Source organism: Podarcis pityusensis (assembly GCF_964106645.2).
Source record: "Podarcis pityusensis genome assembly, chromosome: 5".
Classification (NCBI taxonomy): domain Eukaryota; kingdom Metazoa; phylum Chordata; class Lepidosauria; order Squamata; family Lacertidae; genus Podarcis; species Podarcis pityusensis.
This window is the reverse complement of record NC_138032.1, coordinates 27380677-27406949: the sequence shown is the minus strand read 5'-3', so window position 1 is coordinate 27406949 and position 26273 is coordinate 27380677. Positions and strand designations below refer to the sequence as shown.

The 26273-nt window shown below is 42.3% G+C and overlaps 2 protein-coding genes across 4 annotated transcripts in view; both read left to right on the top strand.

Moving 5' to 3' along the window:
* PLS1 (plastin 1) overlaps positions 1–2986 on the top strand; it is a 54706-nt gene extending 51720 nt beyond the window's left edge. Inside the window, exon 16 of the mRNA XM_081007985.1 lies at positions 891–2986. Coding sequence (XP_080864111.1) covers positions 891–1026 — 136 coding nt within the window. The 3' untranslated portion in view covers positions 1027–2986. The remainder of the gene's footprint in view (positions 1–890) is intronic.
* A 1943-nt stretch (positions 2987–4929) lies between these two features.
* The window catches only part of TRPC1 (transient receptor potential cation channel subfamily C member 1), a 33948-nt gene continuing 12604 nt past the window's right edge, over positions 4930–26273 (top strand). The window contains exons 1-9 of one of the 3 annotated variants that reach the window (XM_081007912.1): positions 4930–5288; positions 8550–8704; positions 8901–9002; positions 9752–9960; positions 11280–11411; positions 12188–12383; positions 14084–14420; positions 16542–16681; positions 24364–24507. In XM_081007912.1, the coding sequence (XP_080864038.1) occupies positions 5153–5288; positions 8550–8704; positions 8901–9002; positions 9752–9960; positions 11280–11411; positions 12188–12383; positions 14084–14420; positions 16542–16681; positions 24364–24507 (1551 nt within the window). In that variant the 5' untranslated portion in view covers positions 4930–5152. Of the gene's footprint in view, positions 5289–8549; positions 8705–8900; positions 9003–9751; positions 9961–10216; positions 11013–11279; positions 11412–12187; positions 12384–14083; positions 14421–16541; positions 16682–24363; positions 24508–26273 lie in introns of those variants that run through there. The other 2 variants (XM_081007913.1, XM_081007914.1) reach the window with 2 other exon arrangements.

The window sequence follows — 26273 nt, the reverse complement described above, 5'->3', positions numbered from 1 at the left end:
ATGAAAGTAGGCCCTTTGAGAGTCTTTATCTTTCTGGAAGCAAGCTAAGACTTTCTTTATCCTTTCTAAGTATAAGCTGCTAACATGCTTGACTCTGCTACGCTATTAGTTTGTTTATTGGTTAGGCTTTTACTGCATGTTATAATAATAATATAATAATAATAAGTTATTATTTATACCCCGCCCATCTGGCTGGGCTTCCCCAGCTTCTCTGGGCAGCTTCCAACAAAATATTAAAATACAGTAATGCATCAAACATTAAAAGCTTCCCTAAACAGGGCTGCCTTCAGATGTCATCTAAAAGTATGGTGGTTGTTGTTCTCTTTGACATCTGGTAGCAGGGTGTTCCACAGGGCGGGCGCCACTACCAAGAAGGCCCTCTGCCTGATTCCCTGTAACTTGGCTTCTCGCAGTGAGGAAACCGCCAGAAGGCGCTCGGCTCTGGACCTCAGTGTCCAGGTAGAACAATCATGTTATGTTTTATTATTTGAGTATAGTAGTTTTATACTACACATCACAGCACTCCAGATGTTGGACTACATCTCCCATATGCCCCAACCAGTGGTGCCCATGGTCAGGGATGATGGGAGTTGTAAGCCAACATCTGGCGGACCACAGTTCACCCACCCCCGCAGTAAATTTTATACCGGAAGGTGGAACAATAATTATAGTAAGTAAACAGCAGTTGTGTAATATTTTGTTTCACATCTATGGCTACAAATTGTTTATAGGCAAGGGAAATGGATATGCTAATTGTTTGTTGTAGCCTGAATTTGATAAGCAATACATCTTTAGAACAAAATAATGGCTATGCTACAATAATAAGGTTGTTATATCTCATTAGTTAATGCCAGATGAATAATGCTACTTTTTTTCTCTCTCTCTCCAAGATATGCTATATCAGTTGCTCGGAAAATTGGTGCTTGTATATATGCCCTGCCGGATGACTTGGTAGAAGTGAAGCCAAAAATGGTGATGACCGTCTTTGCTTGCTTGATGGGAAGAGGACTGAACAAAATAAAATAAAGAAGATTTTTTTACAAATGTTTTCTGCCATGATATACACAATGAATGCCTCATTGTTTACAGACTAATGGAATTTAGTAGCTGTAAAACAGAGATAATTTATATAAACCAATGTGGAGATGTATAGAGAGACTATTTAATATAAGAATTGTTTATATTTAAGGTTTCATCTGAAAAGTTTTATATATCAGTAATTTGTGAGCTAATGTAATGCAGTAATCACCAATAAGATTACAATGTTATATAGCCTTTTTAAATGAATATGATACATGCTGTTTTCATAGTGCACAAATTATCAAGATTTTAAAGTGCTATTTTAGGAACTGCTGTGAAATTAAGTTTTTATGTCAGTGTGTTATTAACGCGTAGTCTGCACATGAAAGACCTTGAAAGTCCTTGCCTTATTATAAGGGACTACCCAAACTCCTGTTGGAATTTGGGCTGCAAATTAAAAGCTTCTGATCATAAGGATTCTTTCTAGGGAGTAATTTTCATTGCACTGAATGGGACCAACTTCTAAGTAAAAACTTTGAGGTTCTGAGTACTGATTGATTTAGGCTACAATCCTAAAGTCCCATAGAATTATTTGGGGCTTACTTCTGAGCAGACATGGTTAGGCTTGCACTGTTAGTAGAGCAATCAACAAAAGTTTTAGTTGATTAATTGATGTACATTTTAATTGTTGTGGGTGAATTTAATTTGCTGGAGTTGCAAGGTAAGATCTTGGGAAGGGGGGAGGGGTTAGGCTGTTCCGGTTCTTATGTATACTTGGCCTTCATTGAAAAACTAAGGTTGAGATGCGAGACTGGGACGTCCCTTATCAAAATCCATCCCCTCTCCTGCACAGTCTCCCTTCACTCTTCCTCTGCAGGCCTATGCCATGGTTAACAATTATATGACAGCCTCCTTTGTTAAACTTGATTAATACTAACCAGAGTTTGCAGTTAATTAGAATTTAGAAATCAAGAATTGGAAGCTGGCTTCATAAAGAGACCAATGCTGATTGTAGGCCTTAATCATGGTTTTGACTGGTGAGAGAAGGATCAGGGGAATTTGCTGTGGAATCAGCCCTTCTCTAATCCCTTAAATTTGGTCAAATAATGAGACCCAGTACATTTACAGTGGTCCCTGAGCAGTAGTTTTTGTGTACCAAAACTTCAGTATTTAAAAGGCATCTGTATTAAGGTTAGTGTAGCATGCAGGTTCAGTTAAATTTAGGGAACAGTCAACAACCCTATACCCAGGGCTTTTTCTCAGCCGGAACTTACTGGGACTTAGTTCCAGCACCTCTCAGGTGGGCGCCATTGCCATTATAAGAGAACAAGGGATGAGTTCGTGGTGAGTTCTGGCACCTCTTTTTCTAGAAAAATAGCACTGCCTATACCCTTTTTACAATATGGGGAAGATAAGCTGATATAGAGTTATTATGGTGTAGTGGTGGCATTTCTGCCATATCCTGTAGCTCCTTAGCCATTGCATCTTGATTATAGCATTGCACCCTGAGTCAATCTGATTAGTAGAAAGTGTAGCTGGTTAAAGCAAATTTAAAAAATAAAAGTGATTTGCAAACGTAGTATTGAAGATGGAACTTGCTGTTTATTTAAATGAGTTGCATTGCAGGAGATTGTATTAGATGACCCTTGGGGTCCCTTCCAATTCTACAGTTCTATGATTCTATGTTTTAAAACTGAACATCCCCTCTTGTCAATATTGTTCTGTAGAAATGCTTGTAATTTGAAACAACTTCAACATATTTTTTAAAGTAATTTGTTAAAGAAAAATTAACAATTGGTTGTCGTTTGTGGCATTAAATAAAACTAAGCACAAGTATAACAAGGACAATAAGCAAAATGAAAATTATGTACGTAGTAAGGCTTTCAATGAGAAAATATCCAAGCTAAAATGTTATATTAAGAAGCAATAAAGAGAGATGACAGGTCCAGTCTGAGGCCTCTCTTTACATGTGATGAGCTTTCTTATAAATGTTTTTAATATGTGTGCACTTCCTATTGCTGATTTCTCATAGGAAAGTTGCATTAACTTGGCTCCTTATTGCAGACTATATATTGGTAAAAAGTTTCACATTTAGACTTTGGGCACATTCACACCATACATCTAAAGCACTATGATACCACTTTAAATAGTTATGACTTCCCTCAAATAATTCTGCAAGCTGTAGTTTGTTAAGGGTGCTGAGAGTTGTTAGGAGATGCTATAGATAACTACAGTTCTCAGCACCCTTAACAAACTACAGTTCTCAAGATTCTTGGTGGGGCTGGAACAAGGACTGGTCAAAGTGGTATGATGCCATTTGAACTGTCTGGTGCTGATGCAACCAATGACTGATAAATCAGTTTAAGTCTCTGATAAATATGTCATTGGGGGAAAGCCAGTTCAAGATAGGCCTACAGTTGTTGGTTCAAAGTGTGGGTGGCTTTGTCATCCAAGAGGCAAAACCTTTGAAGCAGTTTACTGTAGGCACATACCACACTCCTGGCTCATAAAGAATTGGTCATTCATATTCAAGGAGTGTAGGACTGTATCTGAACATTTAGCCATACAAACCAGTGTTAGCTTAATGTAGAGGAGCATGTTATGATGGGTTGCATATGACAAATCTCCCATATCTTTAAAAGCCACATAGCCAGCAAGGTATACGCTATAGTCTCCTGTAGAAGCCCTTAGTCTAGTGAGGCCACATCAGCACCATATATTTTTAAAGCACTGTACCACTTTTAACAGTCATGTCTTCACCAAAGAATCCTAGAAAACATAGTTAAGGGTGCTGACAGTTGTTAGGAAACTCCTGCTCCCATCACAGAGCCACAATTCACAGTGGTTTAACCCAATCCCTGTTCACAGTGAATTATGGGAATTGTAGCTCTGTGAGGGGAGTAGGGGTCTTCTAACAACTCAGCACCCTTAAACTACAGTTCCCAGTCCCCAGTTTCCCTCTGCCTCTTCCTCTCCTTGTTGTCCAATACCGGCATCCACCGAAAACTGATGGGATTTTCTCCTGTGGTCAGCGTGGAAGGAGGCGGCATCAGCAGCCATGGGCAAATAGCAAGGACAGACTGGAACAGCTTCCTCAAACTTGAAAACTGGGGGAAAGGGAGCATCCTACATTCTGTGCACAAGGTTCCGGGCTTAATCCTCAGCATTGCCAGTTGAGAGGAGCACAGATAGAGGGGTCTGGAAAGATCACATTGTGAATATGTGGAGCAGGAAAAGGGGAGGAAAGCTGGGAGGCAAGTATCTCCTCACCCTTTTGGTGTTTTCTTGGGAGAAGGGATTCAAACCCAGGTCATCACAGCTCACACACTGAACCACATTTCACTGAGGTTCTTTTTCTAAAAAAACAAAACCATAGGCTGCAAAATGGCTTGGGCCAACCCGGCAAGTTACTTCTCCTGCAATTGATAACAAGCTTCAGATGCCTGCACTTAAGCATGTTCAAGGTTAAGTTTCTAGAAAACGGAACCAGTGGGACGAGCGTTGGACCAAGGAGCCTAGGGTTCAAATCCCCACTCGGGCAGGAAGCTCACTGGGTGACCTCGGACCAGCCACTCACCTAGCCTAACCTCCCTCGCAGGGTTGTTGCGAGGATGCAATGGGGAGGAGAACTCTTGTCTGCCACCTTGACCTTTTTGGAGAAGAAGGGGGATTGCATTGCAATGCAATGCGATGCAATCAAATTTTAATGGCCTGCGGCAGTTGCTTTCAAAATACCTCCCAGTGACCTGAATTATAGCTGTATATATGGTCTAAAATGCGGCGGCGGCGGAGGAGGGATGAGAATGTTTGCTCTGTGCCCCCTCCCCTGCATGCTGATGTTTCCCAGCTGCCTCACGAGGCACGAATGAAGAGAGCGCGCGGCTTCTTAGGCCACCGCGGAGCACAGCCTCGAGTTCGCGGAGCCTCCCTGCGCCTGCGCGGAGATCTCTCCCTCCCGCTTTGACATCTCCATCGCCGCTCGGCTGCTCTCCGGCCTCTTGCGCGCGAGAGGGGCGCGCTTGGCCGGCCTGGCGGGCGGCGGATCCCCGGCTGCAGCTGCTGCGTGAGGGAGGAGAGGAAGGGCCCTTCCCGCGGCGCGGCCTCTCCCGATGGGCCTCCGCCTGGCGGGGCTATGGCTGCTCTTTACCAGAGCGCGGACCCGTCGGCCTCGGCCTCCCCTAACAAGCTGCTGGCGCTGAAGGATGTCCGGCAGGTGAAGGAGGAGACCACCTTGGACGAGAAGCTCTTCCTGCTCGCCTGCGACAAAGGTAGGGCGTCGCTTAGGACGGGCCGTTGCGGGCCTCGGATGGAGAGGAGCGGCCCGGCGTGGATTTAGGGCGGTGGCGGCGGAGGCAGCTTGACGCGCAAACCTCCGACTCGGCTCCTAAGGGTCTCATGAACTCTGAGGAGAAAGGGAGTCCGTGCCCCCCTCCGCTGCGGGAAAAGTGATGGATACCGGGAATATTATATTGCTACTATGGTTGTGGCCGCTATACATTGGTGGCTGAAGTGTGTTAACGGATGCTGAGCAGCCGATGAGGCTGCCCGTGAGGATCTCCCAGTCCCTGGATCATAGCTGTCAACTTTTCCCTTTTTTAAAGGGAAATTCCCTTATTCCGAATAGGATTCCTCGCAAGAAAAGGGAAAAGTTGACAGCTGTGCCCTGGATTTGAATGTATGCCTCGCTCTTTCTCAGCCTCTCTGCCTCTCACACCCGCACCTACTTCCTCACGGGATGATGATCTGCACAGGTTGTTTGCTACCTCTCAAACCCAACCTTCCTCGCACTGCCTTGTGGTTATATATATATATATATATATGCGCCACAGGGAAAACGCAAAAGCAGGGGCAAGGTGGATGAAGCGCCTTCTTAGGAAGTCGGATTTAACTTGGCAGCAAAATGTTCTCCTTGAATAAGCATCTTTTGGGGTGTTTTGTCTACCCCCCCCCCCCAGTTCCCAATGCATAGCTGTCAACGTTTTCCTTTTTTAAAGGGAAATTCCCTTATTCCAAATAGGATCCCTCGCAAGAAAAGGGAAAAGTTGACAGCTATGTCCCAAGGTGGGGCACATGCCCCACGGGGGGCAATTTGGTTTTGAAGGAAGGCAATTCGAGAATGAGTTATTAACAGTTAATGGCCTTTTAGGCTTCCTCTGTGTGAATAGATCACTTTTAGAATAATAAGAATTATATGTCGGGGGTGGGCTGGAAGGGGTCAGGATTTTAGACATGCTTAGATGGGGCATGGACAAAAAACGGTTGGGAACCACTGGTCTACCCTTTGCGCAACGGGTTGAAAATGTTGCTGGCTTCTGTCCCTGAGGACGAATAGGGCCTTTCTCCCTTTCCTCCATTATTGGGAAGAGAGTTCACCTGAAATTCTGTGGCTTTCTGCGTAATCAATTGAGCTCTCTTATGTCCAAGTACTGCATTTCTGCTAGTTTGCTTTCATGGGATGCACTGCCTACTCCTGGTTGCAGTCACCTTCTGAGTTGGGAGGGTTCAGGAGACTTGGATTCAAATTCAAATCCCCACTCAAGCTGTGAAACACGCTAGGTGAACTTGGGCAAGTTGCACACTTGTGGCCTCACCTTTGCTCAAGGTTGCTGTGAGGGTAAAATGGTAGAAGGGAGGGAGAACCAGTGAACACATTTAACTGAGTCAGGCCCTGACCACCTGAGTATCTCACCCCCCCCCCCCCGTTTGCAGCTTGTTCTGGCCTTGTGCCTTTCCTCCTGCCATTTATGGATGTGCAGTAGGGCAGTCAACAGAGCACTGTGTGCCTACCCATCACAGTCATTTTCTTCATTAGTTTGTCACTCAGCCTATGCAGGGCAGACAGATTCACCACTTACAGGGTGCTCCACTAAACAGCTGACATGGGGAATGAATGAGGGGACCATTAACAATGCTGCCGCCTTCCCCAGTCATCTGGCACGTGACTTGGCTAACTCATTATACCTTTTGACAGGCTTGCCCTGCCTGTTGGTTTTAATTAATTATTTCACATGCATTCATGTAAAAAGTGGGGGGAACAGTAATAATCTGGAAGTGATTCTTTATATATGTGGGCAACATAAAAGTTACTGAGATTTAGAAATGTATGTAATAAGTACAAAAATTATTAACTGCTCTTATTTTGATTGCTGTTACGCATTATGTTATTAATGCTAATTTAATTTCCAATTTCTCTTGCTGAAGCATTGCCTTACTAAAAATTAAAAATATATAATATCAGAAAGACATTCACATGTTATAAATTCAACATTTCTGTCTAATACACAAAATGTTTGAAGGCATTCTGACTTTTTTCACTTTCCCACTTGGATCCAAATAATTTGTTTCGTTTAAATTTTAAAAATATGTACACAATGGGAAGAAACAGACGTAACTTACCTAGAAATATGGAGCCCAATATTTTTGGCATATTTTAAAACTAACATGGGGGTTTCCTTGTGAGTTGTGTGGCTTTGGTCCTGTGGAAATATTTGAAATGGTATGACCTGTAACAATATGTGACTTTTATAATATGTCACCTCTGCTATCTTGTACAGAAAGGTAAATGTTAGAAGATGGTGGCAGAGGTTGGGTGTTATTCTTTCAGCGAGAGAAGCAGGATTATAGTATTCTGTTTGTGGGGTTGCACCTGCATCAAGAGATGTTAAATAACTATGAAGTTCAAGCATTTTTGTATAGTTGTCTTGGGGGGGGGGGATTTTTAGATAAAGAGTTTCATTTCTAGAAATTTACTTGGTGGGAAGCTAATTTTTTCCTATAAAACTGCTCACAATTCATCAATCATTTCTAGTTTCCTACACCTGCTGTATTACCTGCTGCTTCATAGATAGATCAAGTATTTTTGTATACTAATTTTCAATCAAAGGATAGTGGTTCTTCCAGTTCACCACTTGTTGCCACCATAGTTCTTCTATCTAGGATATTATTCCAGATCCTGAGTTTCTTCTCATGGACTGGAACATAGCAAACAGAATAAAGTATTTAAGTGTACATGATAAAAATGTTATATACTCCACATATTTACTGTACACCACACTGGTTCCTATGCATCTATTTTACTTACAAGATATGATTAGTGCTAATAGTATGTTAGGTGAGCAGGATGAGGGAAGGATCCTTAAAGCTTTATTTTAACACTGGAATGTGACAGCTGAAAGCGTTGCTCATTGGCTAGGCAGTACATGTAAGGTGCAGGATCAGTGCTTGTGCATTGCAAGTGTAGGATGTAGGTTTTTAAAATCTCTACTTCAAAAAGCAGTGTGGTGTCACTAAGTCAGAGTGTTAAAGCATCTGCTGCACAGAAGAACATAGAACTAAGCTTGTAGGGATGACTGAATTTAAAAGCAAGTGTAATATTTATTTGTGGTGCAGGGGTTAGAGTGTTGGACTAGGACCTGACAATTAACAATTGTATGACAAGAGAAATAAATATCATCTTGTATAATATAATATGATAGAATATCAGCAAATAAAAAGCACTAAAATAGGTCTTTTGTCTATTACTTGTTTAGGTGACTTTTACATGGTGAAGAAACTTTTAGAAGAGAATAGCTCTGGTGATATGAACATAAATTGTGTGGATGTGCTTGGGAGAAATGCTGTTACCATAACTATTGAAAATGAAAATCTAGACATACTACAGCTGCTCCTGGATTATGGCTGTCAGGTACTATAATCTTCTTCTTCTGGATGATGATGATAGCCATTGGAATAATCGTGAGATTTAACTTCTTTTTACCTATTGTTTCAGAAAAGAAACATTTTCCTTCAGTGAACCTATCTTTGTCATTTTTGAAAAATATTCTTTTGTTCCCCAGTATGCAAGTTGCTATTACTTCTGCTTTAATGTTCCATTTTTTCAGTCTACAGATGCACTCTTGGTGGCCATTGACTCAGAGGTTGTGGGAGCTGTAGATATACTCCTTAATCATCGACCCAAACGAACCAGTAGACCAACAATTGTTGTTAGTATTACATAAATTAAAAGTATTATTCCCCATCTTAATACTGTTGCTCTGCTCAGATTGTTGTGTTAAGCACATATAGTGGTACCTTGGTTCTTGAATGGCTTAGTTGTCAAACAAATTGGCTCCTGAATGCCGCAAACCCGGAAGTAAGTGTTCTGGTTTGCAAACGTTTTTCAGAAGCCAAACGTCTGACGCGGCTTCCGCTTGAGTGCAGGAAGCTCCTTCAGGAGTCGGACTCCCAGAACGGATTAAATTCGAGAACCAAGATACCACTGTATTTGCTAGTGGAAGTTTTGGAGAGTACATTTAAGTGTCTTTTGGTTATATATCTGAAAATGAGCAGGGTATTTTTATTTATTTTTTCCTTTTTGGGAGAGGAATGGGTGGGGTTTTAAAATTATTTGTACCCTGTAGCTATCATTATCAATACTCAGACTTGGACTGAGCCAGGGGTATCTTAGATTTAAGCAAAAGTAGAGTAGCAATAACTAGGGCTTTTTTCAGCCAGAACTCAGTTCCGGCAGCTCTAGCTAAAAGAGATGTAGCTGTTAAATGGCAGTGTGGTACAAAATTAACAAGGTGAATTATATTTTCTGCCCTAAGCACATTCAGTTCTGAAGATTTAAAGTTTTAAAATGTGAGAGACTGCAATAAATATATTATTTTTGGCTGTAGATTTGACAATTTTTAGATTTAATCGCTGATTTAACAATTCATAAAGCCAGGCCTCTTTCTCTCTGTTTCAGAAATTAATGGAACGTATTCAGAATCCAGAATACTCAACAACAATGGATGTGGCACCAGTCATTTTAGCTGCTCATCGTAACAACTATGAAATTCTCACTATGCTATTAAAGCAAGATGTGTCACTACCCAAACCTCATGCCGTTGGCTGTGAATGTACATTATGTACTGCCAAGAACAAAAAAGATAGCCTTCGGCACTCCAGGTTACAGTAATTAGCTGTTTATTAATGCATGTAATTTCCTTCCTGTCTTTTAGAAGAACTAGATTTTAAGCAACCACTTGCCTGATCACTTGTAGTGAGTAAGAATCATTTTGAGAGAAAATCTGAAGTTAAATGTTAGTGCACATGCTTTGCATGCAAAATATCCCAGGTTCAATCGCAGGCATCTCTAGGTAGAGCTGGGAAATGGCTCTGGAGAGCTGCTGCCAATCAGTGTAGGCAATATTGAACTAGATGGACCAGTAGTCTTACACTGTGTAAGGCAGATTCATTTGTTCCAGGTGACCCAGGAGAGAAGCTTTTATAAAAGAGGGTTGGTTATTTGTTTCCTTTCAGGTCATTATAAACCACAGACGTGAAATAGATAATTGCATGACCTTCTGCTAAACTGAGAAGAGGATTGTCCCTTTTCTCAAGATTTTTAGACTGCCACATATTTCAGCATGAGGGACGTAAGAGGTTTTCCCCTCTTTGTACTGTGTTCTGATATTATTTATGCAAGATTGTATTTCAGCACATAAATGGGTGGCAGGGTGGCGATGTGGCAGGGCAGGATGAAAGCAAAACTAGACAGACTTTTCTGTGCCCCAGCCTCGAGGCTTTTTAACATTCAGACACCCCTGTTAGTGAGTTATTGTATGATTGCAAATAGCATAGCAACCAAATATGTTCCAGCTGAATTGTACAGGATGTCTCTAATTATGTACTCAGACTTAAAGTTTGGGTTCCACTTCCAGTATAATGGGAATTCTGCAAGTATTTGCTGCAGTTTTCATTTTAATATTAGTGTGCTTATCCTTTTGAAATAGCTAATGTACCCCCCCTCTCTATATTTGCTATTGTGCAAAACTGTTAGTAGCCTGCCAAACAGCTAGTAACTTGCATTTGTCTGCTGGTCATGGAGAAAATAAGTTTCCTTCCTTAATGGCTAGCATGAAAACAAGCAGGCTGGCAGAATAGGAACAGAGCAATCCATCCCTCATTTGTCAGCCTGATCATGAAGTTGCCACAAGAAATTTTTCGCTCCTGGTGGCTACCGGGTGAGTTGCTAACTACAAAGTTGAATTAATAAGCTTTCTTCAATGCTGAAGCCAAAATACACTTAAGTAATTTGCCTTAGCACACATGCTTTTGGAGAGTACCTAGGGCATTTCTTGTTTCTTTTGTGATACTGGAAATGGCTTTAAATGTAGATAAATATACCAGACACCTGAAATTAAACAGATTACAAACAAACTATGAGCTGAAAATACTATTGAATAAAAACTGGTTGACTTAAGATGTATTCTTTGATATTTTTATAACAGATTTCGTCTTGATATTTATCGATGTTTGGCCAGTCCTGCCCTAATAATGTTGACGGAGGAAGATCCAATTCTGAGAGCCTTTGAACTTAGTGCAGATTTAAGAGAACTAAGCCTTGTGGAAGTTGAATTCAGGTATCAGTAGCAAATTAATTTCTACTACTGTTTCCTTTTTAGTATTATGCTTCTAAATATAATTGGATGCAGGCACTTCACAAGTGAATCAACAAAATCCCAATGATCAGTTGTAAATGATATCAAAGAATTTACAGTGGAATCCTATGGATTTGTGCTTAGGATTGGTTTTGGCTAATGCTCCTAAGTTTCATAAAGGACCAATGTAGCAGCAAACTAATACGTTTCAGTTGCTGGAAAAAATGATCTGTATGCATCATTGACTATGTTAATTACACACTGGGAAAAATTGATTGCAGTCTATTGGTTGGATCTAGAACAAAGTTAGTTGCACTTACTAAAATCAAATGAATCATGACTAACTTGTCCCATTGATTTCAATTAGACTGAAGCTTGCCTGATTTAGTCTGGATACAGCCCATTGATTTTAAATCAATCCCCTTTCGTCAATGAGTTAAATCATCCATTTGAATCACATTCATTTTTAACTCCTTCCAGTCTGTATTCAGTTTGAATAGAGGAAGGACCTTTCTTTGGTGAAATAAACATTAAAAAGACATAAGATCGTAAGAGACCTCTGCGTGAGACCAAAGGCTCATAAAGTGCAGCATCTTGGTCTTACTTGGCCCACAAGCAGGACCTGAGTGCAAGAGCACTCTCTGTACTTGTGATTCCCTGCAGCTGATATTCTGCAGCATACTGCCTCCCAAGAGTTAAAGTAAAATATATTCATCATGTCCATTGTATGCTAGTATGCTTTTACCTTTATATCCTAGAAATGATTATGAAGAATTAGCTCAACAGTGCAAAACCTTTGCTAAAGATTTGCTTGCACAAGCACGGAATTCTCGGGAGCTTGAAGTTATACTCAACCATACAGCAAGTGATGAGCATGTGGATAAAAGGGGGCTGTTAGAAGAGAGAATGAATTTGAGTCGCCTAAAGCTTGCTATTAAATACAACCAAAAAGAGGTATGTCTTTTTTCTTTCTTTCTTTTTTTACTAATGTATTATGAAGGTGTCCGACTAATTGATGGGATAGACCAGACTATGATAGATACATATCTTCATAATAATAATAATAATAATAATAATAATAATAATTTTTATTTATACCCCGCCTCCCCAGCCAAGGCCGGGCTCAGGGTGGCTAACAAGCAATAATAAAAACAAGTTGAATGAATACAACTTAAAAACAAGATTAAAATACAACAATTAAAATATTCATAAGCACACTGCTTCTAATAGTTTCAAGAACCACAGCATTAGGTAGGTAAAGAGTTGTATCCAATACTAGTCCCATCAAATGGAGAACATCCATTATGGTGGAGAAAAGTGCTTGCAGAACTATGTATCCTGGGCAAAATTGCATACAAAAACAAGTGTATTTGGAGGAATTTACTCTATAATGTTGATGAGCTTTCTTAAACTTCATGAATTGATGGAGAAATGTGGAGAACTGAAGTTAGGATTGGGAAAAAAATGAATTGAGAAGAAACTAAAATGACAGACTTGTTCATCCCTAGTTGTGAAGTTCTGTTTGTTATCTTGATCCTGAATAATTATTCTAAATTTTACCTCTTAAAAGCAGAACCATATAAATTACAGTTTGAATCCGCACAACAGGGTGAACTCCCATTGCTCTGTCCCAGCTTCTGCCAACCTAGCAGCTTGAAAGCATACCAGCAGAAGTAGATAAATAGGTACCACTGTGGCAGCAAGTTAAATGGCATTTCCGTGTGCTCTGGCTTACGTCACAGTGTCACGTTGTACCAGTAGTGGTTTAGTCATGCTGACCTAGAAAGCTGTCTGAGGACAAACGCCGGCTCCCTCAGCTGGAAAAGCAAGATGAGCACTGTACCCTATGGTCACGTTTGATGGGATTTAACCATCCAGTGGTCCTTTACCTTTTTACCTTTTACCACTACAGTCGCAGGTGGCGCTGTGGTCTAAACCACAGAGCCTTGGGCTTGCTGATCAGAAGGTTGGCGGTTCGAATCCCCGTGACGGGGTGAGCTCCCGTTGCTCTGTCCCTGCTCCTGCCAACCTAGTAGTTCAAAAGCATGTCAAAGTGCAAGTAGATAAAGAGGTATCGTTGTGGCGGGAGGGTAAACGGCGTTTCCGTGCGCTGCTCTGGTTCGCCAGAAGCGGCTTAGTCATGCTGGCCACATGATCTGGAAAAACTGTCTGCTGACAAACGCCGGCTCCCTTGGCCTGTAAAGCAAGATGAGTGTGCAACCCCAGAGTCGTCTGTGACTGGACTTATTGGTCAGGGGTCCCTTTACCTTTACTACAGTCATACCTTGGTTTTCGAACAGCTTAGTTCACAAACAACTTGGAACTTGAACGTCACAAATCCGGAAGTAGGTGTTCCAGTTTGTGAACTTTGCCTCAGAAGCCGAAAGTCTGGCGCAACTTCCATAGCTTACAATTGGCTGCAGGATGCTCCTGCAGCCAATCAAAAGCCGTGCTTTGGTTTCTGAATGTTTTGGAAGTCGAACGGACTTCTGGAATGTATTCTGTTCGAATACCAAGGTACGACTGTATAAATTGTACAGTACAATTGTAATCTTACCCCGTTTTCTCCCGACTGGTTTAAATAAAGCTTGAGTAATGAGTTATTGGCTACTTTGGACAGTATTTATTGATGTAAAATTATTTTTCTATTGCAGTTTGTTTCTCAGTCTAATTGCCAGCAATTTCTCAATACTGTCTGGTTTGGACAAATGGCTGGTTACCGTCGCAAGCACACGTTTAAGAAGATTTTGACTGTCCTGACAGTTGGCATATTTTGGCCAATACTGTCTCTTTGTTACTTGTTGGCTCCAAAATCTCAAATAGGCCGAATAATTCACACTCCGTTTATGAAGTTTATCATTCATGGAGCATCATATTTCACATTTCTGCTCTTGCTTAACTTGTACTCACTTGTCTACAATGAAGATAAAAAAAATACCATGGGGCCAGAATTGGAGAGAATAGACTATCTTCTACTATTTTGGCTAATTGGTAAGTATAAAATGGTTATAAAATTAATTGTTACAACTCTAACATTGGAGCCCTGGCAATATTGTCTAGTAATGGAAAAAGACATATTTAATCTTATTTTGACAGGAAGGAGCATACCAGTCTTAATATAATTGAAGGATATATTTTTATTTTACCAGGCTTAGGTGCCATTACTATATAGGGGTGTGATTGATTATGCTGTAGTTGGATCTACATAAGGCATAAGAGTTGGGAGTTTTGTTTGTGTGCACAGACATTGTAACACTGCAGTAGGAAAATGAGAGAACTCTTTTGGTCTCCCATATCTGGTCTACGTTCCTCTCCTGGTCTACGTTCCTCTACTAGTCTCCCTCTCCTGGTCTACGTTCCTCTACTAGTTTCCTTTGAGTGTATTTACTTATGCTAAGGGGAGAAGGCTCTGTGGTCACTGGGGAACCCCATACCTTTGAAGGGAAAAATAATGTCCCAGTGATTCTTAAGGTTTCTAAAAAGATCCCAGGTTTCTAAAAAGATCCCAGAGGTGAAAGTCTCGTAAGAATTCAGCCAAACAACAAATTACCATTAAAAGACTTAAATGTGGACAGGCATGTTCATTGTTGGTTCATGCAACTCTTCTATTTCATATATGAACTGTAGTGTGAGGGGATCTAAAAAAAGGTGGATGTCAGATCACAGAAGCTGAATACCTTAAAAAGGAAGTTGCTTTATGTGCCATTGTTGTAGACTTTCTTCTCTTTCCCCACTTTCAGTACTGGAAGTGAGTCAGGGTGGGGAGAAAAGTACTTGAAGTGATAAAAGTGTAGCAGGTTAAGGCAAGGGAAGGGGATGAGTTTAGTTCTTACCAGGTTGCAACTTTGATTGTTAAAAAAATGGAATTACACAGACTTATGAATACAGATGTGGCTGCCTGTCACATCTATTTTATCCCTCAACAACAACAACAAAAAAGTTGGAATTGTCATATATTATAGTTGCACATTCCATTTTCATACATGAAAGTAATACTTTGTAAGAAGTTTTCAGGTATGAGAAGTAGTCCCTGTGGGGCCGATTCACATATAGCTAGAGTATGCAAGGTGTGGGAGCGTGAAAATGTGTGTCTTCAGCCCATACACAGCAAAGCTGTGATGTTGTTATTTTGTACTATTCCTGCCCCCTTTATATGGAAGGAAGGATTGTGTAAATCATTCCTACAGTCCACATAACAAGTTTTATGAAAATAGAACTTAAATATCCATAGACTTTCACCATGTGTATAGATAACTCTGTTCCTTGAAGTATGTCAGCTGTCTTTCCAGAAACAGTTTGCAGATTATCTGAAGTAACTACAGAACCAGCAGAGGGAGCATGGATCACAACTTTTCAACATTGTTTGTTAAAATGAATTCAGCAACCTTTGCTATTATTTTCTAAATGCAAATGAAATTACAGTTGTACTTAGGGCACTAAACCGTAACTTAATCTTTTGTGAAGCATACTGCTTAACTAATAATGGCCCTATATATTCTTTATGCTCAGTTTGGAATTGTGTATGTTGCCATTACAAATGTTTGATAGTAAAGTAGTATAGAATGTACTGCGGGGGGGGGGAGCATAATGTGACATTGACTAGAAATTTTAAAACTATTAACATTTACTATTGACATAAGAGTATGTCATTAAAAAGAAGAGTTTTTTTTTTCCTTAGTAAGAGATGTAGATACAGACATTGCTTTTGAGACTCACTTCTTGCTATTTTTAACCACACTGATTATGACTTTGAAAAGAGAGACTACAATATGAAAGGCTGCTAAAGGATAGCACCAACATTGCTTGAGTTTTGACTCCAGGTTAAAATGTGGCTATCTACCCAAGCCGCTATAGTGGTGCCCTTGCTTGGCTGTTGCAGTTATGTTGTTAGCATAATTCCCACTGTCTTTTAGAAGGTGTGGATCCCTTCTTGCATGTTTAAACCCAGTGCTTCTTTGGCAGTACACACAGTTCTTACGTTCCTCAACTCCCCATTACTGGGGGGGGGGGGGTACTTTTGTGGTTGATGGAAAGAAACATAGAATACACTGAAATCACTGTGGAATGAATCTAGTATATCTCACTCACTGTGTTCTGTTTCTCTGCTCTAAGGAATGGTGTGGTCAGATGTAAAAAGGCTCTGGTATGAAGGCTTGGAAGACTTCTTAGAAGAATCCCGAAATCAACTTAGTTTTGTCATGAATTCTCTCTATTTGGCAACTTTTGCTCTCAAAGTAGTTGCCCATAACAAGGTAAACATCAACTCAGTGTTTGATAACACTGTGTTGTGCAGAATCCTGTATAACCTTTTAAAAAAAGGAGTAAAAAAAATGTTTTAAAACAACAAAACTCTTGGTGGTTGACACCAGCATAAAATTACGCTGTTTTTCAAAATGGAGGGTGTCCTAGGAACACTCATTCTTAATTTAAAGCCTCAAAGTATGTCTTTGATTTCAGTCTATATATTTAGCACTAGTAGAGAAAGTAAGCATGTGAAGATCTAGCCGCATGTTGAGTCTTTCTGTTTTCTTATGTTTTTGGTGTGTTTGATGGTGTATTCGAGTGTTTTTATTCTGTTATAGAAAAAAAGGATGTGAACCAACAGCAACGTTACTATTCATCCAAGTAGATTTGTAGTCTTATCTGAAATTAGTTGCATTCATTGTTGTCATCCATCTGGAGTGTGACTCTGGGGGTGAAGTCAAACTGCTGGAGAATCACAGCGCCTCCTGTGGCTGCAGAGACTGGTAACTGCTGCCTCCTGCCTTGTTTCTGCTGCAGTAGCAGCACCAAAGTGACTCCCTGGGGTGCGAGCCTGGCTAGTGTGTATGGAAGTCCTGGGCTGCCCAGATGACAAGGCCACTACCTCTTGACCTCACAGATGTGACCCAAAGGAAAGCAGAGCATTCATAAGTCTCATGTATTGTGCACATATTATAAAATGAAACTGGGGATTTATGCGCCATATGAGTATATAATACAGAGGCTTATACATCAGACACCTACTAATTCTAATTAGACACATTTTTTTTCCAGTGAAGGCTGTGTTACAAGCTTTAGCTACAGCCTAGAATCATCAAATTGTGGAGATAGAAGGTATCCTGAGGGCCATCTAGTCCAACCCCCTGCAATGCAGGAATAAACATTCCCTTTATTTTCTTGGAGAATATTTGTGAAACATTGGCTTATTTGCTATGATCAGCAAATCATCTGTTTTCCTAAAGATGATGAAATCTGATTAATTTATACATCGCTTTGCAAATTAATAAAGTGCTTTATCGCCTGTATCCTGCTTTCCCTCACAATAACTTTGGGTGGAGTGCTGCTTACATTCCCATAAGGCACTAAGACTTAGAATTGTGACTTGCTGAAGGCCACAGAGCCAATGGCAGAAGCGAGACATGGCAGAAGCGAGACTGGGGGAAGAGGGGGAATTTTCATCAGGACCGCATGGAGAAAGGCTTTAAGGCCTTTCCATCAGTGCCATTATCCTGATATGGATTGGGGTCTCTGCAGCTGATGCTTAAAGCATGCGTGGGTAGAGAGGACCACACAGAGAGATGTAAATGCAGATACACATTTATTGTACTGTGCAGTTTGGCCCTAAGGGAGTGTGGCTGCGTTTGATACATCCATCCTTTGTGCTTCCCTTCCCTTTCGTTTTCACTTCACTTTAGATTACAAGCTTCTTTGGGACCCTTTTATTTTTAAATGCAGGCCGCTAAAGTATTGGGTGCATTAATCATGCTATATATAATAATAATAATATGGGCCTTTCTTCATGAGAATAATGTATGTGCAGCTTTTTAATTTTGAACCCCTTGGTTTGGTGTGATATCTATCTTACCAGTCTCTGCAGTACAGTGTTCCTTCATCTATGTTAACTGTGGTAGATATTAGTTACAATTTGCTCCCAACCCAAGATCTGAATCCAGGTTATGAATCTTGAGTGAGGAATGTACCCTGATTAGGATTAATCATTGTTAATGTTAATACAGACATGATACTGAACAATGGCCAAGAGTCACAAGGAAACGTGCTCTTGAGGGAAGGGTCTGTAGACGGGGGCATGTGAACTACTGCCCACTCCCAGTCATGACTAATGGAGGGAAAACAAATCTGTACCAGCCTTAATGGATGGCAGAAATCGTCTTGCTGCAACTGTATTAATCTGAACCACTCAGATATTTTTTCCTCATGTGGCTGCCTTTCTTGTTGTCTGGTATTCATTTGGAATGCAAGATAAAGCTGTATCTTCTTAGCTCTGCTTGCTAGTCATGTAAGAACCTTCCAGATTAAATAGGCTTATATCTATCCTGACAAAATATTGCCTTGAGTCAGAAAATCTCATTCAAATAAAGCTAGCTTATATTTTAGACAGAAATAAATTGAGTGTAAAAAAAAAAGTCAGTAGGGCAGCTGTTTGATCATTCGTCCATTATTTTACCTCATTCAGTTCTGGATCTTGTCCTGGATTGTTAGCAGCTGGAGAATACTCCTGTTTCTTTGCAGCCTCCTGTTGGCTACATTCAGTAGCAATGTCAAGCCATGCTTTGTTATGAGCAAGCCTCAGGGTGGTGTGTTCCCTCCTTGTCTTGCCAACTCTTTTTTTTAACATGAGCTGGCGGATTTGTAACAAATTATAGTTTGCTGTTTCTGTTGGGATACTGCCAGGGAGATAGCGTCCATCATGAGCCCCAAGCCGGCTGCCGGACGTCCATCGATCTCTGTAGCCACGCAGACCCAGCAATTAGCGACACGAAGCCTTGGAAATTGACTGCCACATTCCAGGCTCGTGCACATCCTTTATCAGCAGAAACACAGCCAGAAAGCTTGCACCGCAGAAGAGCAGAAGAGCATATTTACAGACTTTATTTAGCGTTGAACAGAACAAAGAAAAACATGACCGTTCTGCGTCAGCATCTCTGCCCGACTGAAATCGAAAGGAAACAGCAAGCATAAACATCCTGTGAACAGGACATGCGCAGACTCTGTTACTCACAAAGCCTGCTCCCTTTTAAGGTGGAACGGAAATATCCTAACATCCTCCCCCTTTCCGTGTAACCTGTAGTACCTGTGGTTCAACCCAATTGCAACCTTTGTACATAAACCTTAAGTTGTTCTCTGTTAACAACCTTAGACAACAGATCAGCAGGAATTTCATTTCCTGGCATGTAGGACACCTGAATCAGTCCTTTCTGAATACACTCCCTTGCACGATGTAGCTTAATCTGCAAGTACTTGGTTCTTTGCTTGCAACTCTCGGAGTTCAGCAAAGCCAAACAAGATCTATTGTCTTGATACACTTGTACAGGACATTTCACAGAAACCCCCATGTCCTTAAACAGTTGCATCAACCATTCACAATCCATGAGTGAAAATGACAGGGCATTGAGTTCTGCTTCACAGGAACTTAGGCTCACTGTCGTCTGCTTCTTGCACAACCAGTCAAACAGGCAGTGGTTGTACATGTAGCATACTCCAGAAGTGCTTGTACCATCCGTGGTGTCACTTCCAAAACTTGCATCAGCAAAGATTTCAAGACCTCCAGTCTTCTGACTGGTGAACCTCAGCCTGTAGTGCATAGTCCCTTTCAAATAGCGGGCTATGCGCTTCAGAGCTTTCCAATCCTGAATCGTAGGATTGTTGGCATGTCTGCTAAGCAGATTACAGCTTACAGCTATGTCAGGTCTTGAACATCTGGCAATGAAATTCAGCTTGCCTAGAATGCATCTGTACAGCGTTGTGTCAGAAAACGCTTCAGCAGTACTGTCTACCTGGTAACCTGTCACCATCGGTGTGTCTGCTGGGTTTGCATCAACCAAATTCAATCTGGTTAATACATCAGCAATTTTCTGTGTTTGATGTACCAGAAAATTACCTGTTTGGTCCTTCTCCACCTGCAGAGAAAGATAGTTGGATACCTCACCAAGATCCTTCATGTCAAAGTGCTCCTTCAGCTGAGCTAGGGTGCTTTGGTAAAAAGCCTGATTCTTCCAAAACATCAGAAGATCATCAACAAAACATAAACAATACAGTTTGTTTTGCCCCTCCTCCTTGACAAACACACATGGATCAGCTTTGCCCTGGTGAAAACCTAGAGAAAGCAACGTCTCAGTGAGTTTTGTGTTCCAACACCTGGCACTCTGCTTGAGACCATATAAGGATTTCCGCAGTTTACAGACCATTCCCTTCTGTATCTCCATCCCATCAGGTGGAAGCATAAACAGCTCCTCGTTCAAAATCCCGTACAAAAAAGCTGTATTAATGTCATGATGGGAAACATGCAGTTTCTCCTCCGCAGCGACCTTGAGCATCAGCCGAATGCTCTCATATTTGACTGTGGGTGAGTAGGTCTCGTGGTAATCCTGTCCTGGTACCTGTGAAAAACCTCTGGCAACCAATCTGGCTTTGTGTCTGACAACCTTGCCATTCTGGTCTGTCTTGGCCTTGAAGACCCATTTGCTGCCAACCAGTCTCATTCCTGGGACTACCGGTACCAGTTCCCAAGTTTGGTTCCTGTTCAAGGAATCAACTTCAGCCTTCATGGCATTAAGCCAAGGCTCAGCATCTTTAGAGGTTAACTCCTGAACCTCTTTGAAGCTTGAAGGTTCCCACACCTTCTCTGAGCTACTAAGAACAGCAGTTGCTGTCTTAGCAAACTCATCAGCATACCTCTTTGGAGGTCTGCCTTTGGTCGCCCTTTCAGACCTACGTACTAGACGCAAGTCTTCTGGACTCATCTCCTCCTTCTTAGGAGAAAATTGACCAATGGTGAACAGTGGTTCTTCCAGTTCATTGTCAGACGCATCAGATGGTCTGACTGAGGCCTTTGCGCTCTGGTAGTCTGCTGTGTCATCACTGTCACTGACACCAGCAGCAGCACCGCCCACTGAACTGGAATCCGAACTCTGATCATCATCATCATCCTCATCATCATCATCATCCTCATCCTCAGCAGCTTCCTCAGCTTTAGCTGCTTGCTTGACATCACCTTCATCCTCCTCTGGGTAACTCTGGAAAATTCCCACATTTTCCCCCCACTTAGGATTGTACTCAACACTCCTTGTGAACTTAATGGACTTAGAGTTAGTCATCCATACCCTGTATGCACCTTTTTCGTACCCCATGAACAAACCATGTGCCCCACGCTTCCCAAGCTTGTTGGTTTGTGGGGAGTGTACCCACATGTCAGAACCAAAGATTCTCATGTGTTTGGTGTTGGGTTTCTTGCCAAACATCTTCTCATAGGGGGTACAGCCAATGGGTGATGACAATCTGCGATTAAAGGAGTAAACCAAATTCCCCAAAGCTTCCCCCCAAAACTTATCAGGGAGATTGGCATCATGCAACAAGGTTTTCATTCCTTGCAGCAATGTCTGATTTGCTCGCTCCGCAAGCCCATTCATCCATGGCGATCTGGGCGTTGACATGTCATGCTGGATTCCCTTCTCAGTCAGGAAAGCTTCAAACTGCTGAGAAGTGAACTCCCCGCCTCGATCGGTAAACAAACAGGCAATACGTTTACCGTGCACATTCTCCAACCAAGCACAGAATGCCTTAAACTTCGGAAACGCTTGCGATTTCTGTTCGAGCAAAAACACATGAATGTACCTGGAAAAAGAATCAATTAGAACCATGAAGTACCTTGCTCCCCCTAAAGAGGGCGTAAGTGGACCAACCAGGTCCGCATGCACTAGCTGGTAGGGCTTGGAAGCCTGCCTGCTAGATTCCTTGCCTTTTGGAGCAACCTTCACCTTGTTCTCTGCACAAGATACACATTTCATGTGAAATTTACAGGGTTTGATGTTCAAACCCTCAACCACCTCTGGCATCTTGGCCAATGCCTTCCAAGAGAGATGACCAAACTTTCGATGTGCATCGTGAATGCAACCTGCATGAAGAACTTTGTTAGTTTGTGCAACACAACAAGAATCAGCATTAGACACAACAGCAGTGTCCTCATAAGTTATATGGAACAAACCATCCATAAACTTTGCATGCAAATAGTCCTCTTTGCCTTTACTGATGACACAGACGCTCCTCTTGAAGGAAATCTGAAAACCACGCCCAGTAAGCTGTGGGACACTTAGCAAATTGCTTGCAGCGCCTGGAACATAAAGTACACCGCTGATGGTTGTGTGCAAACTTGCAAGTTTCACAGTCCCTTCTCCTGCGATTTGCAACGTCCTTCCGTCAGCCAGGTGGATCTCACCTTCCTGAGGCTTGAAGGAGATAAAGAGATGGCGGTCCTTCGAAACGTGGCGGTTCGCACCTGAATCGACAATAAATCTGCCTTTGGCTGTTGGAGCAGTCTTTACAGCAAGCAAACCCTTGTTTTCCTTCGGCGTGGGCTTTTGCAGCTTGCCCCCCTGCTGCTCCTGGCCACCAAACGTGCCTTTAGCCTTTGGTGAAGCAGTGCCAGCAAACATAGCTTTGTTTTTCCCTGGCGCGGGCTCTTCACCCTCCCTCTGCTTCTGGCCATCTGCAGGCATCTGTCTTTGTTTACCTCTGGCCTTCTGGCCTCTGCAAAGACGATGACCTTGGTTCCCACGAGAAACAGAGCTCTCAGCTGCCGACTCCTTGGCTCCCCCTGGAGGCTGGAATGCTGCCTGGGATGACGTGATGGTCAGCTCCCCCTGCAGCTTGCAACCGGTGCCCTCAGCATCCCTGCATTCACTCGCATTCTGGGAAACAGCTAGGACCTCCGATGCAGTCAAATTCTGGGCTGGGATGACTGGCTTGTGAGCTTTCATCAAAGCATTCCACATGCCACGTGCAGTCAGATTGCCAGCTAGCGTCTTTATATCCTCCAGAGAGACGGACAAGACGATTATGTCAATCGCCTTCGAATTAGCGGCCCTCCATCTATCTGTCAGAGGAACTGGAGGGGCTTCAGACACAGTATGCCACACTCCAAACTGACGCAGCAAAGATTCACACCATTTTGCCCAGGTTTCATAATTGTGCCGATTTAACTTTGGGCACTCCTCAGCCTGAGAAGCTTGGAAAAACTCCATTTCAGCTTTTCCTTTGAGCCGGGAGTCTCTTATGCCTTCAAAGACTCCTTATCTTGGCAGCCCATTAATCACAAACTCTCTGGCTTGGCTCCCAGAGCCATTAATCTGCCGGAGTTCCAAAGGCTCCTTCCGAGGTAAACAGAGAAAAACCTCTCTTTCTCTTTTGACATACCTCTCAGACGCAGTCTGTTGCAGCTTTACTCTCCTGTAGGTGCTGTGAATCTGGGCCCGAAACCTTGTTGTTGGGATACTGCCAGGGAGATAGCGTCCATCATGAGCCCCAAGCCGGCTGCCGGACGTCCATCGATCTCTGTAGCCACGCAGACCCAGCAATTAGCGACACGAAGCCTTGGAAATTGACTGCCACATTCCAGGCTCGTGCACATCCTTTATCAGCAGAAACACAGCCAGAAAGCTTGCACCGCAGAAGAGCAGAAGAGCATATTTACAGACTTTATTTAGCGTTGAACAGAACAAAGAAAAACATGACCGTTCTGCGTCAGCATCTCTGCCCGACTGAAATCGAAAGGAAACAGCAAGCATAAACATCCTGTGAACAGGACATGCGCAGACTCTGTTACTCACAAAGCCTGCTCCCTTTTAAGGTGGAACGGAAATATCCTAACAGTTTCATCCGAAATACACTGAGCATTGGTTTGTGCAAATCAGTGTTCACTGCATTTGGATATAACAGCAAAATATCATTATCCTGGAAATTATAAACCATTACTGCTGATCTTTGCCTCTCACAACTTAAAAGGGGGAAAGGAAATGTGTGACCCTTGGTGTTTGCGATTTGTTCATGGTTGGAAGATAGGCTACAATCAGATAGTGTGTGTCATTGGTTGATGAAAGCTATCACTGGATTATCTATTATAACTTAAACTAACTTCAACTTCTTTCAAAAACTCTAGTTCCATAATTTTGCTGAGAGGAAGGATTGGGATGCCTTCCACCCTACCCTGGTGGCAGAAGGTCTGTTTGCTTTTGCCAACGTTCTGAGTTACCTTCGACTTTTCTTCATGTATACAACAAGCTCTGTCCTAGGGCCACTTCAGGTAAGTTGTCCTAGGGGCAAAATGGCTAGGTGTAATTGCCTCTGGTTTTTCAGATAGACTCTCTACTTATGTTTAAATATCCATCATTGTGTGTATTGATAGTTATTCGTTCTGTGGTTGGATAGTGACCTGATTATGTGGGCTTATTGGGGCATATAAAGTGGTGGTTCTTTCACTGGGCTAGAAACTTTTGAAACGAAACAAAAATGGCATTATACATGGTACACAAAAGAGTGCAGCATCCTTTAAAAAGGAAGTTGCTTTATGTGCCATTCGAAGGTGAATTGAGATCAAAGCGTTAGCAGCACATCCTATTTATAGTGCCAGATATTATGGAAATAATTCAGAGGCCTAGTTCCAAAGAGATCTAGTTGTGTGACAACAGCAACCAAGGAAGGTAATATAAAAGAGTGCACACCTGTCTGTTAGACACAGCTCAAAGAGCCATATTATTGTTGTGTTCCTCCCCGATTACAGTTAACACATGAGACATATAAGAAAAAACATCAAATGTTACCCATAAGACTCTTCGTGTCACAGCAGGAAGAGTTCTCCAGTTTTTATTCCTTTCCATCTTACCAACTTAATCTCATTTTCTATTGCAAATTCCTCATTAATAGTACAGGGAGGCAACATATTAAACATTAAAAAGTCCGTATTCATTTTTGAAGACATTCACTATGTAACGTACATATTTATTTACGTATTGCAACTATAACATGCATTTATATTGGCCCTCTATGTAGTGAAGTCAGAAATCCAGTTGTACATAAACAGCCAACAGTCACCCCATTCAATGGTGTTAATGGTTTCAGAACTCACAGAGTTAAAGAGTTCTGGTGACGTCTCTTTCCTGAGGCGTGGTTAGAAACACTTAAGGGAGTGGTTTGACTCTAAGTGTTTCAGTCTGACTCTGGGACGCTATGCGAGAGGGAGAATGTGTCAGTTCTCGCCAGGTCTGAATTTATGGTGTTATTCTTCATGATTAAAGGCAAGAGAAGATAAGGACTGCCTTGTGTCTGCTCTGAATTTATTACCCCACTGTCTGCAATCCGCTTCTCACCGCTGAGTTCGCTCTGCTACCGGCAAGAGAAAGAGGCCTGAGGAGGACTTTTGCAGGGGGCACGGATAGCTTGCAGAGGTTCGCAAGGGAAGTGTGCCAGGCTCCATGTTCAGCCTCTGTTTACACTCTTGTCCGGTGTAATCTCAGAGGTTATGGATGCTTGCCGAAGCTTTGAAGCATTGCAGGATCGAGTGTCCGTGTGGGGGAAGCCAGCAGGAAAGTTGCTGGGGTCCAGCTGGAGCTCTGGAGCTGTGTCTTTGAAGCTGGAAGGAGCTCGCTGGGAGGAGAAGCCGATCTGCCGGAGCCGGGAGGCGGAGGAAGCTACTGCCGAGGTGTGAGTAAGCTTAGCCCCCGGGGGAGGAGATGGCTCAGTCCCAAGAACACGGCTTTGAGCTTAAGCTGCCGTGTGCGAAGTTAACTATTAACTCGTGGTTAGAGTGGAGTTATTTAGCAGAGTTGTCCCTAGTTGGAGCCAAGCTCTGGGAAACAGTCACGCCGATGTCTACGTCAGCTGGGGCTGTTGCAAGCCAACGTGAAGCTGAGGAGCGTGTGCTTACTTTTCTGGCTGAGAACATGAGTGCTGATTTGAGGCCTATTGTTCTGGATGCAAGGAAGCCTGAGGTCGCTTGGGTAGCTCTCCAGGAAGCGTGTAAAGCTGGGGGCGAAAGCAAGGGCCGGGAGACGGCTGCATCAGGACAGAAAA